Source organism: Molothrus aeneus, chromosome 7, assembly GCF_037042795.1.
Source record: "Molothrus aeneus isolate 106 chromosome 7, BPBGC_Maene_1.0, whole genome shotgun sequence".
Taxonomy (NCBI): domain Eukaryota; kingdom Metazoa; phylum Chordata; class Aves; order Passeriformes; family Icteridae; genus Molothrus; species Molothrus aeneus.
This window is the reverse complement of record NC_089652.1, coordinates 12,802,606-12,819,891: the sequence shown is the minus strand read 5'-3', so window position 1 is coordinate 12,819,891 and position 17,286 is coordinate 12,802,606. Positions and strand designations below refer to the sequence as shown.

Genomic DNA, 17,286 nt, shown 5'->3' with positions numbered 1-17,286 from the left:
TTGCAGGGGAAGGTACAAACTGAGGGAGAGACACAGAATTACAGAACAAGCTAAGTTGGAAGGGACCCACAAGAACTAGGGAGTTGAACTCGTTGCCCTGCACAGCACCATCCCCAAGATCCACACCCTGTGCCTGAGAGCATTGTCCAAAGACTTCTTGAACTCTGCCAGGCTTGGTGCTGTGACCACTGCCTTGGGGAGCCCATTCCAGCCCAGCCACCCTTTCCCTAATACCCAACCTAAATCCCCCCTGACACAATTTCAGGCCAGTTCCCCAGGTCCTGTTGCTGGCACCACAGAGATCAATGCTTTCCCCTGCTCTTCCCCTCACAAGGAAGTTATAACTGCAGTGAGGTCTCCCCTCAGTGTCCTCATCTCCAGACTGAACAGACCAAACAACCTCAGCTGTTCCTCATATGGCTTCCCCTCAAGGCCCTTCACCATCTTTGCTGCCCTCGTCTTGGATGCTCTCTAATAGCCTAACCTCTTACTTGTATTGTGGTGCCAAAACTGCACACTCCTTGTGTTTCATTACTTTGTTGCTGCACTTCAGGTATTTACCTGCAGTGTCAGTCAGAAATGAGATTAATTTATAATCCTAAATGCTAGGAAACCACTTTGGACTGAACTGCTCCATGCCTGCTGATTATATCTACTACTTTCTTACACTGATTCAGTAATTTGTACTTTCTTATTTTTAAATAGTACCTAACTTTAATAATAATTCCTTCTTGTTTACTTCTAAATGCATCATATTGTACCTACATGATAAACACCTGAGAATTTTCAAGTTAAAAAGTTCAATGCTTTAACACAAGCTCTTATCTGACTTGTCTTGCTTTCCAGATGAGCCTCACACCTTTGTTTTTAATATCTAAATGAATGCTAATGCCTTGAAACTAATTACAGAAAATTGAAAGTCACTTACTATAAACAATGGACTGACTTTTTAAAAGCATGTTTGCAGCTTCAATGCCAAGTTTTATATTTGTCTATGCTTAAAATGGATGGAATTTACTCCTGCTTGCCTTGGAGACTTTGTCTGGTTTTAATTGCGACACTTGATTATCTGAGATGCTTTTCACCACCTTCTCATGGTGGTAATACTCAGGCCTTTAAATGGGACCACTATTTTGGAGAGTATTTAGTTAAACAAGAACTCTTTTAACAAGACAGTCCAGAGCTATGTACACACACTCCCAGAATATTTTCATTTGCCCTCAGCGTGCTTTCACTGAAAAGCTACAGTAAAGCCTCACAGACAGTCCCTAAGGAAAGGAGAAGGTTGCTAGCTCCATTCTTTCAGAAAACCAGTCAACTTCACACATTAACCCAAATATTCTTAATTTTGGTCTGAGAACTAGAAGGGTAGCTCTTTTAAAATGAATTATCCTGACTTTAAAATAAGAGCTAGAGCTTGGATTAGCATGCTCTTCCCAGGGCTCCACAGAGCTCATGGTCTCTGCTCTGCCTGGATGCTTTTTCACAGCACCTCTTACAGGGTGAAGTGAGGAGGGGAGGTGGCAGTGAAAGGGGAAGGAGATGTCATAGCAGAATTTGCTCACCTTGTAAAGCAAATAAGGAGGAAGAGAAGGTCTTGCACATGGTTTCCTTGTGCAGCTTGTGTGGTCCTGGTCAAACATTAACTCATTGCTTGTAGCTGATTTCATGACAGGGATGAAGTCCAAAGGTTCCTGTAGGAGAGAGGATTGACATTCCTGATGGACTTCTGGTTTTCCTGAGGAGGGCCAGGAAGTTAGTGAAGGAGGGGATATATCCTTCTCTTTGAAAGCTGCCAGAGCATAGGGCTGGCTGTGGAATGCTCTGGGGAGTCTCAGGCAGAGGTTTTAGGCCCATGAGCTCCACCACAGCTCTGTGCTGCAATCTTTAGTCATCGAATCCAGATTCAAGGAGCTGCAGAAACTCCTTAGCTGGTGCACTGGAAGAAGCAACCAAGAACAACAAGAATCTTGCCTGCTCCTACATCCATAGGTGTGAGAACCCTCATAAGATGGGCAAAGTCCTGTCCTTCCAGCCGCTCAGTGGTCCTCTCAGTCCACCTGGGAGATGCCTCCCTTACTTAAGAGTTCAAGGCCCTGACCTTGGACCCTTCTGGCAGAGGACACATGGCAGCCACACAGTAAGCAGCTGCTGCTGCAAGCCTCCCAGGAGCTCTGTTTCCAAGGGTGCCTCAAAGCCACAGTAAGCTCCCCTGGGAGCTTTTAATGGGTCAGCACCACTAAAAATCTAGGAACTTGTGGTGTTCCAAAACCACAAGATTTAACTGGGAATCCAAACCCCCAGAGCCTGATGCAGACATCAACAGTAGTTCCAGAGGCCCTCCTGGCTGAGATCTGGGAACAGTATGTATCACATTTTCTTAGTTTCAGAAGACTTTAACCAGCAGAGAAGCATTTTTAAGAAAACTATCACTCTTTCAGAGCTTAGCCTACCCATGGTACAGTACCCACCAGAAGGGAAATTAAAAAGGATGAGTAACATTTTTTTAGTGTTTATTGAGAGTTGCCTTTATACAGGAGGGACTGGTGCTCTGATGCAGTCACAAGTGAACCCAAACAAACCCAAACAAACCCTGCTCAAGTGTCAACAAGCAATTCAACTCAACAGATTTAAATTATAACATCATTACACATCAATAATAAATTAAGACTATTGCCCAGTAGTTGCAGATAATAAAAAAAATATCCTTGTCAAAAGTAAAAAAAACAAACCAACAATGCAAACAATGAAACACACATAACAATGTTGCAAATAAGTTAACACAGTAGCACACACACATAAGGGTGTTCCAAAAACTCAGGGTGCACTGCCAGCAATGCTAAAATTCACTGTAAGGGGTGCAGGTGAGCTGGTGCTCTGGCAGGAAGGAAAGCCCAGGCTGCCAGGGACCACATCAGACACTGTGCTCTGCTGCTCACACCTGGTTTTCCCTGGCTTTCAACTGCCTTGACTGAACTAAAGTTGATTTGGAAGCTGCCTTTGTCACTTAATACTTATGAAACACACATTTTGCTCATGAATTTACTTTAGCTTACCTCAAGTATAGCAGGGACTCATGTAAGGTAACTTGGTATCACAGGTATTAATTAAAAATCAAAACTGAAAGCACAGCTTAGTTTAAGCAAAATCAACTTGGTAGACAAGTGCATAAGCAAAACTGAAACAAATCCTTTTTCCACCAAAACAATGCTGCGAATTCAAGGATCCATAATGGTTTAACATGTGGATTAGACAGGAATAAATAAATAAATAATTGAGCCACTGACATCTGTGCACAAAGACAGAGTCTAATAAACTTTGGTCCTAGACAGCGATAGCTCTCCAGACCTAGATATCTCTGATGCTGACCACAAGTAGCATGTTTGCAATTTGGATTAATGGTCACCCTAAGGAATTTGGGTGGAATTGGCATTTTAACACATGGCTCAAGCCATCACGGCCACACCAGGGTTTTCAAGTAAAGAAGGATTTTGCACATTATTATCCAGGCTGTCTCCTCACTGTACTGCTAAAATGCAGTAGCAGCACTGCTGCTGTTAAGGGGATTCCTGCTACTGGTGTCAAATGTGGACTTGGAAAATCACAGTATGGACTTGTGCCCTAGGCTGACACCTGCCAGATACTTTAGCAAATAATGCTACAATTTCAACGGGTTAACCCTCTCTCTAAGGTGAGGCTTACTAAACCCCCACTGGGTCAGCCTTCAGGGAGCCAGGCTGCATTAAAATTGAGCTTTGAGGAAACACCTTCACTCCCAGCTGTGGAGTGGGACCACTGGACCCAGCCGTGCAAGCAAGCAGGGGGCTCAGTATGGGAGTCTCTGGCCACATTGTGTGGATTGGCCAGGGGTTCCAGGAGGAGAAAAACTGCATGTGACCTGACCCTGTTTTAATTCTCTGTACCTGATATTATTATATATGCACAGCTTCTGAAGGTCTTGCACAACTGCATTTCAGGCTAAGCAGTCCAACAAGTCTCAAAAACACACATAAGAACCAATACCATCTCTACACTATCCTCTCTTATAATGCCCTCACAAAGCATGGACAGTAAACAAATTTTATGGTTACCATTCCTAGCATGATGGAAACTGTCACAAGCAAGAGTTTTAAGCTCTGATGCCAAACACATTGCATCATGGCAGAGCATTTCTAAAAAAAATTATTCACCTCTCAAAATTTAAGGCACCAAAAGGAGCAAAAGTGAGGAGTTCCCACACAGCTTGGTGTCTTCAGAGCTGGTATATGAAGCCTGTAGAGCTAACTTCACAAGGGCAGAACAAGCAAACTGATTTACTCAGCTGCTCCTGCAAAAGAGCAGGCCCAGCCACAGAAGCATTTCAGTTTAAGTCTACAAGTTAATAAAACAGCAGATACAATCAGGAAATCCAAAACAGGAAGAGAGACACTAATATACTGTACTGTAAGGCACTCCTACTGGGAAGGGAAAATTGGAAGGCAAATTACAAAGGAGAGAATGACTGGACTCAACTGGTTCAAAAGCAATACAATGACCTATGAAGCTCCAAGCCTGGCTATAGGCTCAGTACTGTGAGTATGGAGAGGAACAGAGACAGTGAAGAGAGAGGGGAGACTGGCTTGCAACTCAGTGGCAGAAAAAAAAAAAAAAACAAATTAGAAGATTATGATATTATTCAATTAATTTTTTTTTATACAGATCAACATTCAGCTGCAATCCAGGCAGTGACCTTTGGGAAGCTTAGGAAACTCAGTGGCTTTTGTTGCTACAGGGAAAAAGCAAAATTCAACTGGGCAGCTTCCCCATTTCATTGTAAACAGACATCCTCTGCTCTTTTTAAAAATCTTTCAAGACGTTATCATCAATCTATTGTAATACACATACTATCCTAATAATAGGAGAAGCTTTGACAAGAGGAGCTCTAGAGATACCCTGATGATTCACTCCTAACAGGGCCATCAGAGCCTGTGCAGTACTGCAAAAAACTTAAGTTCCTCTCAAAAGAGTACCTTCCCTCAAACCTACCAATTCCTATGGATCCAGCAGTGAGCTCATATTGGTATGTGCCAGCCAGGATATTTTGTCACATCACGAACCCATCATTTTCCACCACATAAGACAGACAAAAAACAAGAAAAGCAATAGGAGGATTCCTACACAAGAAATACAAATTTCTCTTTTTATAGATTGATAATGCAAAAAGAGCTGAAGTTTGCATCCCCTAAATAGGCCCATCTTCCCATTAAAGGAAAGGTAGATGGTTAGGGTAAAGAGGAAAAGAGACTTGAATAAGGATCTCAATAGTGTCATAGATTAAAATAATATCAGACTAACAACTGTAAGTACCTGTAGAGAGTGAAGCTATGGTCCACTGCAGTTAAGCATCCTATTTTTACACAGATGATAAATTCTGTACAAAAAAAAGCAGTAACTGGATTACAGATCAATTCCTTCTCAGTCAGTTATGAAAGCATCTTCTCTTTGAAGAAGACAAACAGCATATTTCATTCTTGATTCACAATGAAATAGTATAGTTCAAATTTATTTCATGTGTGGGTAGGACACATCTGAAGTACTAATGCATAATTTCACCTGGGGTGGGGGGAGGGTGTGGGCGGAGTGGTGCAATCTGCAAAGCCCCCAGGAACTTGACCAGCTGATGCTCATCGAGAAGTCTGCAGAGCAGAGCCCCGTGCAGGCTGTGGGCTGCAGAATGGACACACAGAGCAGTGGGGACCAGCACAGAGCACTGGCAGTACAGCAGAGACAACCATGCAAGGGTACAGCGCTGTCTGAAACCCAAACCACCTGCACAACCTCAGGCTGAGGCTCCTGCTTGCAGATGGCTCCTGCAAGAAAACTGACTGAGGGCAGGATTAAGCCTTTCATTATGCTTACAAAAATTGATGACAGAATATTTTATCCTACCCATTTATAAAGGAATAACTGGTTTTGGATAGGAGCTAGGCATCCCTGAGAGGACATCATCTTTCACCTTACAGCCTGCTCCTAGAGCTACTGTGAAGCTGTATCACTTTTTTAAAGTAGAAATAAATGTCTATTCATTTTAGGAACTAGCTGGTTTACAACAATACTGCATTTTAAAGCAAACAGCATGATCTGTATTGCACAGTATCCTTTAACATAAAGCTCTGGGCACTGACAGAATATCATAACGTGCTCTTGCTCTGTGTCATTTGTAATGGCAGTGGTTTCAGACCCATGACTAATTTCAGCAGTTTTGCCAACATCATACTTTTTTTATCCTTTAAATCTCTGTTAGCAAAGAAACTGTTCTGTAGTACACGTACAAACCCAGAGCAACTCCAATGCTGTCTATGTTGTTATTCCAGCATTCAATTCCAATATCTAACCACCCACATGACTGGTACTTTGGAGATAGGACATCTGTCAAAGTAACTAATATTTTGCAAAGTCTGAACCTTGATTCCCTGACTCCACATGGTTTTTGACAGTGCACTCAAGCAGCCTTCTCCAAACTGAGCTGGACATGAACAAGCACTGTGAGGTATTTTAAATACCAGAGCATGATGATATGTAAAACACCACCATTTTTTCTTTAATGACCTAACATTATGTCTACAGATAATTCAAAATAGTACCTGCCAGATGCTGACAGTTTCAGAGCTACTGGCTTTGCCACAGCAGTAATTGTAGTGACACAAGCTGAAAAACATGGGAGCGTTCTGTTTATTCAGCCAGTACCAGTGCAGTTCCTGTTTGCCTGACTAATTCCACAATACTTCCCCAGTGTTTGCATTTCTGAACACACAGGGAATTCTTTGCCTGGGAATGGATTTGCAAGGAACATTATACCTTTAAGGGTGATAGCCAAAAGCAACTCATTTCACATGAGGAACAGTGAGCTGAGACAGAGACACCATTGTGTATGGGAAGTATTAATTTTAGTGACAAAGGTGCATGATTCACCGGGTTTATTAAGTATGGGAATCCCTACAGCACTTTGCCAAGAACATGGAAAAACCCTCACTTCCTTCTAAAGAATCCCAATGAAAGAAGGATTTCTGCAAAAGAAAGGCACAGGTTGTCTAATGTATAGAGATATAAACATGCTTTTGTGTGTGTATACATATATATAGTAGTTGCACTCAAATTTGAGAACGCTACTCTTTTCTTTTACTGAAGGCTGGAAAAGGTAACCACTTATATTCCAGTACAAGGCAACTCATTGTAGCATTTTACCTTTTAATGTAAGCATGATGTACCCTGTTCTTTCATTTAAAATACTTCAGCAATTAGTGAGATGCTTCAACAATCAAAACTTTCTGCCTTGAATGGAGTCTGTAGATTATATAGGAAGCAAAAATCAATATTCCATATTTTCACAAACCTATCTGAGAGGAGAGGAAAAAAACACATGCAACTGGCATTATTCTCCTGAAACCATATTTAGTTTCTATATATAGATTTTGTGTGTATATATATATATATGAATGCTTTCATAGGTATGTAATACACATATCACCGCAGGGTGTGGAAAAAAGTCAGGAATGTGAAATGGGGGGAAGACAATCTAACGGCTCATTGGAAGTGAACTCGCCCTGAATTAAACATACTGCCAGTAAGGACACACAGCTCTCCAGTTAAATCCAACAGGTACTTACTTCCCTTTACAAAATAATTCACTGTGTTTTATACTTCCCTTTGTTCCAGGTGTGTGAAGCAGAATCACACCTTGAGGAACTTCACTGTCCACCATGGAAATCATTACGGAACTATAAATGCCTCAGAGCTCAGAGAGAATGCAGGACACAAATTGTATTTGAAGACAGCAAAATAGTGTTTCACAATTTTGGAGGTATTTGCTAACTAAAATGGGCAAGACACTTTCCTGACTATCAGTTTAACAGGTTCAGATTAGAAAAACATTTGAAGTAAACTTCAGGAAATAAACAGAAAACCAATGTGAACTCTTAAAATGCCCTGAAGTTTCAGACTGGAAGGAGGAGAACCAACATCATGTTACTACAGACAAGGACATAGTCTCCCATGAATCAAAAGTAACCAGCACAAATCTCAAAGGACTTCAGTGACAGAGCTTAACTGATATTCCCAGCCTGAACAAAAAGAGTAGCAAGTCCCATGGTTATCTGAATATGGAGTAGTTCACTGGTGGTTATAAATATATAAACATAACTGAAGGAATTATTCTGTGTCTTATGTTTGCAAGCACCCCGAATAAGGTTTAAGGGAGATCCTTTAAAATAGTTCTCTGAAAACATGAGGAAATGGAACCACATGTCCATATCAGAAGGAGACAGTGGATTTAAAATAATTCCTGCTCTATTAGGTTCTGTGAATCACCTCACCAGAACCCCTGCCAAGGCTACTAATAAATAAATAATACACACAAATAAGTAAATGATTCATCAACTCTAAATGAACAACATAAAAAATAATGCAGTCATGGCAGCAAATATTTTCTGCCTTGAGATAAAGCGTTCTCCAGAGGTGGAAAAGAAAGTTGAGTACTTAATTAGCTAGACCTAAAGCATTTCTCATAAACCACATTTTGTATGAGAGCCAAAGGCTGGACTTCAATGCAGTTTAGCCATTGGTATTTCAAAACCAACAAGGCTTTATGGCCACTTTGGCAGCTCTTACTTCACAGCTGAAGGAGGTCAGGTAATATTTTTGAAAACAATTTCTGCCTGTTCTAAGCAGAGAATTTGCTTGAGCTGGCAGCTGGGAGAGGGATTCTCTTCAGGCTGGCCAGAGCCTTCAGGACCTCATGTGTTCTGATATGACAATTCAAACATGTTGCAAGACTCTTCGAAGTTCTCGTCCATATTCAGTTGCCTCCAGAAGGATTTCTGCTTCTTCTGCAATTCTTTACGCACACACCTGGGGCATGGCACAGCCTTCACTTTGCACTCAGAGTGGAAGACAGCACCACAGCTTTCACACCTGCAAACACAAATTAGTGTCAAAATTGAAACAAAACATAGGACCAGAGCATGCAACGGGCTTCACGTGGGCTGTGGGCAGTAGGTATTCCTTGACACTGTTCTGGGAGCTCAAAGAGCATTATGCTTCACTAGAGTGGTGTTGTAAAAAGACACTGGTATGGCCACGCCTCTGCTGGTGTAAAGCGACTCAGGAACACTAAGATAAATTGACTTGCATTCATTTTGCAGTTGCTGAGAAACTGTCCCAGCACTTCTGCTTCACAGACAAGTTTTTAGAAGGATTAATACTTATCTTCTTAGTATCTAGTATTCAAGTACGTCATTGAAAAGACATCAACTTTGTTTTATGAAAGACAAGTCTTGCTTTGTTTGCAAATGAGGCATGACTATATTATTTTCCAATAAGGTATAGTTCAGCATTTGCAGAAACAGATTCTGTGATTTGCAATAGCCACGATGCGACATATTTCTCATTGAAGCTCCAGTGGTCAGCTGTTCTGGAAAGAGTAAAGAACAGTCCACTTCAACAGCAGAAGTTGTCATTTCAAACGTAAAAATGAACCAGAGGTAAGTGATGTTGTCTGCCCTGTGTCCTATTGAAGACTAGACTAGATGAAGACAACTGATCTATGTTGATCAATTGATCAATACATTGAGCTATGCTTCTGGCATTCAAAGCTGTGTTATTCTGCTCTCAAATGTAACATTAGGACTCCAAATCAACTGCTCAAACAAGATGACTGGTTTACTTTTGGGGCATTGTGAGGCAATGAACTTAGTGTCACAGCAGATCAAGCCCCAGTTGCAGATGGATGTGGAGCAATGAAACATCTGGCAATCATGAGTGGGCTACAACTCAACAGTTGGACATTGTCAGCCTTTCAATGCAAATATTTATCTGTAGTGATGAGTTGTCACTACAGCTTTGTAACCAAAGGAAAAAGTAAAAGGTGGACTGTCAGAGGTAAAAAGTCTTAGATTTCAGTTGGATAATTAAATAATAAAAGCAACAAAACATGAAACTTTAAAGTAATCCTGAAATACAAACAATGGGTGTTGGTCACCCTTCGTGATTCATTCCAAAGGACATCTTGAAATGCCTTGCACTTTTTTTCCTTTCTTGCAGAAATTGTAGTCAAATGACTACATAAGAATCCAAGTGCCCATTAGTATAACTTTAGTGGGGTTTTTTGTTGGTTTGCTTTGAACCTGATTTTGATAGAAATAAGGTTTTTGTCTTCAAGACTGTGAAGAAAAATTAAAAACATGAAGAAAGAAAACCCCCAAAAAGTGAGAAGCCATAAGGCATGTGGTCTGACAATGCTGAGAGAAGTCCATAAGCTAACACAACCTGTTAGCTATATTGGCTGCATCTCACCTGTAACTTCTAAAAAAACTGTTCCTGGTCTGGCTGCACTTGAAGTTTTATGCATGGCTCCAACATGGTGTAAATTTTAATAACTGCAGAGCTTTAAGAAGGCTGTGCAGATATTTAATGAGGCACATTTCTAACTAGCATAAACTGATAAAAGCAAAATATGAGTAAGAAAAGGCAGGTGAACAAGGCTAAGTATAAAGCAGTATATCTACTGGCTTCCATGCTCTCTTGCAGTAAAACCTGACTGTTGGATTTCTCAGTCCAGCTACACTCTAAATCTGGTTTTGAATCAAGAAACTGGCTCATGCAGAGATATTTACAATTTCTGTGCTTAGAGAGTGTTTATTGCCCTTATCCAGCAAAGCACATGCACACAGTGCTTAGGACTCACATCCCACTGATTTCTTTGGGATTACTGGTCTGCCTTCCATTAAGTGTGCTTATGTGATTTGCAGCGTTGGGATCTCCACAAACAGACCCACTAATGGGCAAAGAAGAGACAGAAGACAGCAGTGTCTTTAAAACTTTACACCACTCTGAACTGACACTAATGGTGATTTTATCAAGCTAATTCTCCCTTGTTAGTCAGCAGTTTACAGTGCCCTGGAAGTTGCTAGAGGGTAATGATTGATGAGGAGTGTAATTTTGTGCTCTCACATCACCACCTTCTATGCTAGCCCAATATTTCTCTACAGCATGCATGGAAATGACAAAACCTATCAGAAATTACTGCTGAAGTGGATTGAGCAGGATGAGAGAGGAGCCAGCACACCTGGTCTCTCAAGTCAAAGGCCATCAGCAGAGCAAACAAAGACTGATGGTGTTCAAATTAATACAAATTCATTTTTCAGAAAAAAGGTCAGTGGAAAAGATCAACAAACATTTTTCCCATCCCTTAGAATCAAAACAGAGAGAAAAACTGTCTGAACTGTTATTCATTAGAGCTGGTGCAGTAGCTGAAGCTGTGCCCAGGACCCCACAGTGTCAGGCACTAAGCAGAGGCAGAGCAAACAGCCAGCCCTGATCTCATAGTCCTTGCAGTGGCACCCACTGCTGCCATTGTGGGTCCATTCTGGTGCCCCCTGATTGCTGCTCTGAAGACCTATTTTCTGCCTTCTCTTGTGAAGGTTGAGCCCAACCAAGGGGTCCAGATGACAACAAAGCAACAGCCTAGAGAAAGGGTGCTCTGAGTTGGAGAACAAAGCTGCCTCTAGCTCTGCATAGGAACAAGTAGAGAGGACACCCATTTCAGCCTTCACTGCATGCTTGTGCCCCCCTCACTGACAAAGTCACCAGGGCAGGGGGGCAATACTGATCTTCCTCTGCCTTGGTGCAACTGGCAAGTCACTCCTTTTAAAGTGGTGGAGCTGTACTACCCCAAGCTACCTACACAGCTCTGCTTTTCCTCATATCAAATACGGTCAATCTTAACTGGCCCTGGAATGCCAACTGGTTGACCATTTCTAACCTCACTGTGAAGGATTCTCCAGTGATACCAAAAACTCCAACATTATATTCCTTTTTAGGATATTACAAACAGATTGCTTCCTAGTTAATTCTGAGATCTAATTTTATCTCCACATGTGAATTTCACACGGTCTTTTGTTGTTTTCAAGCCCTAGTATATTTAAATTATTTTATTTCTCTGGAGAAATAAAATATATTTTGTAGCCTATAAAAGGCTCACTTAATAGTTCACTACACCTACTTATCTTTCCCTTAACCCTTGTTGTTGTCATAGGTAATTCACAGTTCAGGTGCTATTTCTGAATCCCGACTCACTCTTTGTCTAGAGGCCAAGAAGTCCCTACATCCTTTGTGAGAACGCTATTCACCACTGATAATAAGCTGATGAGCCCATAGCCATTCAGGCCTTTCATGTTTCCTTCTTTAATGAATGATATTGTGACACTGCACATTAATAGCATCTTGCTATTTTTCAAACAGCATTTGAAGACTTAGTGAACACTGCGTGTTGTTTTCACACAGCCTTGCAGTCTTCTAAGAAGGCAGCTGAAATAGCTTCCTCTCTATTTTGGTGTTTTCTTTTTTTTTTTTCCTCTTTCCTGACCTAACTCAATTTCTGTTGAGACTTTAGAGGGTGTTTTATGTTTTAAGGATGTTTTACTTGTATGGAGTAAAAAAATGCAGAGAATAATTCAGTCCTCTAAATAATTTCTATTGCACTGGAAAGTGTAAGAGAAAGGGCAAAGCGCTCCACAGCCAAGGAGAGGCATTATAATGCTCTTATTATTATCATCACTAGTTACAAAAGAAAAGGCTTTCTACATTAAAAGCATATAATCATGCCTTGTATGCTGAGGAAATGCCAAAGTTAGTATCTCCCATTAGGTCTGGGCATTTGAAACATACCGATATTTAGTAAATTGCAAGTTCTGGCATGTTCTTTCCATGCTTCCCATCTATTTTTCCCAGGATTATAGCTCAAGTAATTCTAGATGCTGCACAACCACTTGATTATGCTTATGTTTATTCTTTGTACTGCACCACCATTAAGTGCCCCTGAGCAGAATCAGGGGCCTGAAGTGGGGGGTACAACACAAAGAGGCCCCAAAGACCTTTCACCTCAAAGAGACAAAATGAAGCAGGGATGATCAACAGGTAGCCCAGGATGTCATCTGAAAGCCAAGTTTTTGGCTCGCAGGAACCTTACTGGCTGACAGACTTACCAATGTAACAGCTACAAAGGTGGGATGAAGCTGCTGGAACCAACAAGGTTTATTAGGATACCTTCAGTCCCTGCACAGTGGCTGGCTGTACAGATACAGCACCATTCCCACCTCACAACAGGAAGTGAGAGGTGAACTGGCTTGCTCAAGGTCAGCCAGGGGCTCCTAGCAGAGCTGAGAAGGGCAAAGAGCTCCCCTGCCTCATTGCAGTGCCATATTCACCCACCACCCTTTATTTGTAATTTTATATATTAGCTTTCTTTTTTCATTTAAAAAACTCACTTCCTTTATGCCAGACCTTGCACACCTTTGGTCAAGTGAGTAATCCCTTGGAAGAAATTTCAGCAAGGATTTGATTTAGGGCTGAACTGTTCACAACTAAACTCTTCTTTCCTGCCATTCAGAGTAAAAGCAGGATTAAATGGGAACATTCATTATGTTTTCTCTAGATGATGCTAAACATTCACCAAGCACCCAAAACACTAAACCACCTGTAACTTGGCTATTAAAAACCCCAAAGAGCGAACATACTGGCTGAAGTAAGCCTTGCCTGGGGATTCCAGCATGATCACCATCCCACACTGTGCACATGTGCCTGTCTGCAAGCATTTCTGAATTGCTCAGCTGAGAATATCATAGACAGGCCCTTCAAACTCTGAGCCTTTAGCAGAACACAAAGAAAAGGAAAAAGGACTAGCCTGTGTTCACTTACAATACAAAAAAAGCCCCAAAGGCAATCAATGCCTGACATACACGTGCAGCAATATTATTCCAGTTGCCTAGGAACCAATGCAAGTAGCCTGCCTAGGGAGGGATGCCCACATGGTAAATAAATGGAAGAAAGTTGGCACTAATATGACATTGATTGAACATTCTAGTTAAAAGCCACTGTGACATGAGGCAAGTAAAACCAACCTCTAAAGCTATTTCAGTTGTAAAAGACAATATTTGATGAAAAAGTTGGTATACTTTATTGTTTTCTGTTTACATCTTCCAGATAATATTACTGTGCTACCCTGCACAAACAAAAATAAGACAATCTGGGCCAGAAGATTTTGATCAATTTTGACAGATTCAGGAGAAATTAAATTACCAAGAGAACTTAACATCTACTTAGGTGCCTACATTTCCTCGAAGAAGTGCTGAGCAGATCACTTCAGAGTGCTTTGAACCAGCTATCAGCATCTGATAAGCTAAGCTCTTTCAAAGTTAGGTACTAAACTACTGGCACAACTCAGGTGAGTCCAGCCTGGGGAAAGGCTTTCTAGCAAAAGACAAACCAATCAAAGCAAGAGGGAAAATTATGTACTTTGAGTGATGCCTTTGACCTGTGGCAAGGTATTTCCTGCAAATACCGTGTAGTGAATATTTCAGTCTCTCCACCTAACATCTATCTTGAACATTCTCCCAAATGCTCAAAGTTGCCTTTGTCCAGTGACACAGCATCCATAATACAAAGCTGCAACTTTGCAAAGACTTCAGCATGCACAGCCCCAGAGCCTTTAGTAAGCCTTGTCACTATGTGCAAAGTACATTCACAGGTCTTATCAGGATGGTGGCCAAAGATTATGGAGGCATCCAAGCTGGTTGATATAGTCAAGTCTGTTCTGTGGCACGTCTATTTTAAACTTGGGCCTTCTGGTTTGTCTCTTAAAAGGTCTACATGTCTTAACTGATCTGCAGAACAAATTAACTTAACAAAGTGAAAACAGTTTAGCCTTGATAAATGAATATGAACACAAAAGAGCAACTCTCCGTGGTTCACATACATCTACAGCCAGCACATAAAAGGAAAGGAATGGATTAAATTGTTCTTAACAAGCAAGTAACTTTACCAGCAAAACACAACAAATTTAATTGCCTGTGAAAGTAATCATTAGGATGATGACAGGCAAGAACAAAACTTTATTAGATGGCTAACATAATCTTAATCATAACCATGATTGCTTAATTATCTGATGGGACAGAAAACATATTTTAATAAATTCTACTCTCATTCCAAAGGTAATTTTCTCAGTATTCCTTAAGATTTAAAAATTGTTAAAAATTGTTCTAAGTTATAAAACAAATACAGCAACTACTACAGACAACAGTGCCACTACCCAGACTTCACTTCTGTTGTTTGGTTGTTGGGTCTTTTTTTAATTTTAGTAGAAAGAAACAAAACCTTTTCCTCACATTAGTGAAGAACAAGCAAAATCAGAGCAACCTGAGGGGAAGTGCCTGCTTGCTAATTGCAAGGATAGCTCTAACAAGCCAATTTACAGTCAAGGATATTTAAAGTCATTGCACAACACCTGTAAATATAAAATAAGTGATACAATATAATAATTTTATATATTTACTCACTAAATTTTAGCCCAGGGCAAATTTAGTTCAAGAAATAAAATAGGAGGCAGATGCTCCGTTTATTTAAGTTGCCAGAACTCCAGCAAAAGCAGAGCTCAGAGAGTTTACATTAGCTGAAAATTTGGTCCATGAAATGTGCAATTAATTCAAAAGGCTTTAAATAGTTCTCATGATTTAAAGCCTTCGAAAACAAGGTGAAATTGTGAAATTTTCAAAGAACCCTGATGAAGTATTATATAAATACGATAAGATAGAAAAGAGGGGAATAAGGGACAGAAGAATCAAAGTGACTGGAAGAGGCATCAAAAGGATGGGACAATTTTTAAGAAATTGTTTAACTACTGAATCACAGCTTTCATTAAGATCTGCGCAGAATGGCCACCTCCCAAGAACAGCCAGAGAAAGGATGTATCATTGAAAGCTTATGACTTTGTGAGCCCACCCTTGCATTCAAGGCAGCAAACTGTTGCTCTGCATTGTTGAGCAGGATGTAAAGAGCCTGCCAAGCACAGCCCACAGACCCGCTAATTAAGTGAACTGATTGTGTTTGTTTTGGAACCGTTTGCCAACAAAGGAATGTGTCACACTGATTAGTGAGAGAAGGGTATGTAATATATGTGTATTCAAACGCTGAGGAGTGCATAACCCAGGTATTCATTCTGTTTGCCCAAGGACTGACAAAAATGACTCTCAAGCAAATAACCAGACCAAAGAGAAACTCCAGCCCTCAAGAGGGGCCCTCTTTTTCTCTCAGCTATATCTATCGAAAGAATACCCATCCTTCATAAATTCCTACTGAACACTATGCCAGAAACTGCTGAGAATATTTTGGAGAGAAACAATCTCTTCACCTCAAAGCTGACCTAAGAGACCATGAGGATGGAAAGTTTAACAGCCAACTGCGAACCACCTTGGAATTGTAATGGCCGGCAGACAGCTGTCACTCTTCTCTCCAAAGAGCAAGAAAGGTTAGAGAGATAGCCAAAAATCCAAATGCCAGCTCAACAGAGACATACATACATACACACAACACACATACAAAGGCAGGCTTCACTTTTCAAACATGCAGCAAAGAGCTGAAGTTTGCAAAAGATGTCATGCACCCACTTTCAAATATTTCTAACCTAACAGCCCAGTTTGCTGGTAGAGTTGATAGCTCTAAAGTGAACAAACATTCAAATGCAAAAAAAAAAATTATGGTCCTCAGAGTTCAGCAGCTCCTCTTTCCTCCTCAACTCACCAGCTTCAGCCAGGGTGCCTGGCAGCCCACAATTGTGTACAAAATACGAGTACTGTGCTGTAGGATAGCAATTCCAGAAAACCAGGATGGAGAAGGGAGTTGTAGTCAATTATCTCTGTACACTGTGGACTCAGAATAGTACAACTAAATCAGAAATCTGAGCTGTTTTACTCAGAGGTCTGTATGACAATTGACAAGGAAATTCTGAATACATCATCAGAATTTTCAGGTATAATTGCAAGTCTTCTCACAGACCTTTTAGGACTTGCCATCCATTTGCCACAGGTTACTCTGTACATCCCTCTATTTCTAACTAGCCTCCTCACCTTACCCTGTCTTGTAGTGGTCAGTACACCTACTTCAGAAACCTCTCTCATCTTCAAGATAGAAACAAACAAAATCCCTCCACCTGGCCTTCTCCCTCGGTGCTTTGGAGCTGATAGAGCTGCACAGCAGCTTTGCTGTACAAGCTCCCCTGTTGGCATAACTTGCCTCCAGAGCAAAAATATGGAACTGAAATAATCTGGTTAGCTCCACATAGGTGCATGTGTAGTGATGAGGTGAGAAAACTAACTAGGCAAAGAATCAGAAAATGCTGAGCATAAAAACAAGGTTTCGTTATAAGGAATACAAAAGGAATAAGCAGAATGATGAGATAAGAAAGAGAAATCTTGGAGA

General features: G+C 40.9%; 1 protein-coding gene across 1 annotated transcript in view; it reads right to left on the bottom strand.

The window, feature by feature from the left end:
- Positions 1-2,496: 2,496 nt before the first annotated feature.
- Positions 2,497-17,286, bottom strand: part of PLEKHM3 (pleckstrin homology domain containing M3) — a 79,459-nt gene continuing 64,669 nt past the window's right edge. Inside the window, exon 8 of the mRNA XM_066553752.1 lies at positions 2,497-8,949. Coding sequence (XP_066409849.1) covers positions 8,772-8,949 — 178 coding nt within the window. The 3' untranslated portion in view covers positions 2,497-8,771. The remainder of the gene's footprint in view (positions 8,950-17,286) is intronic.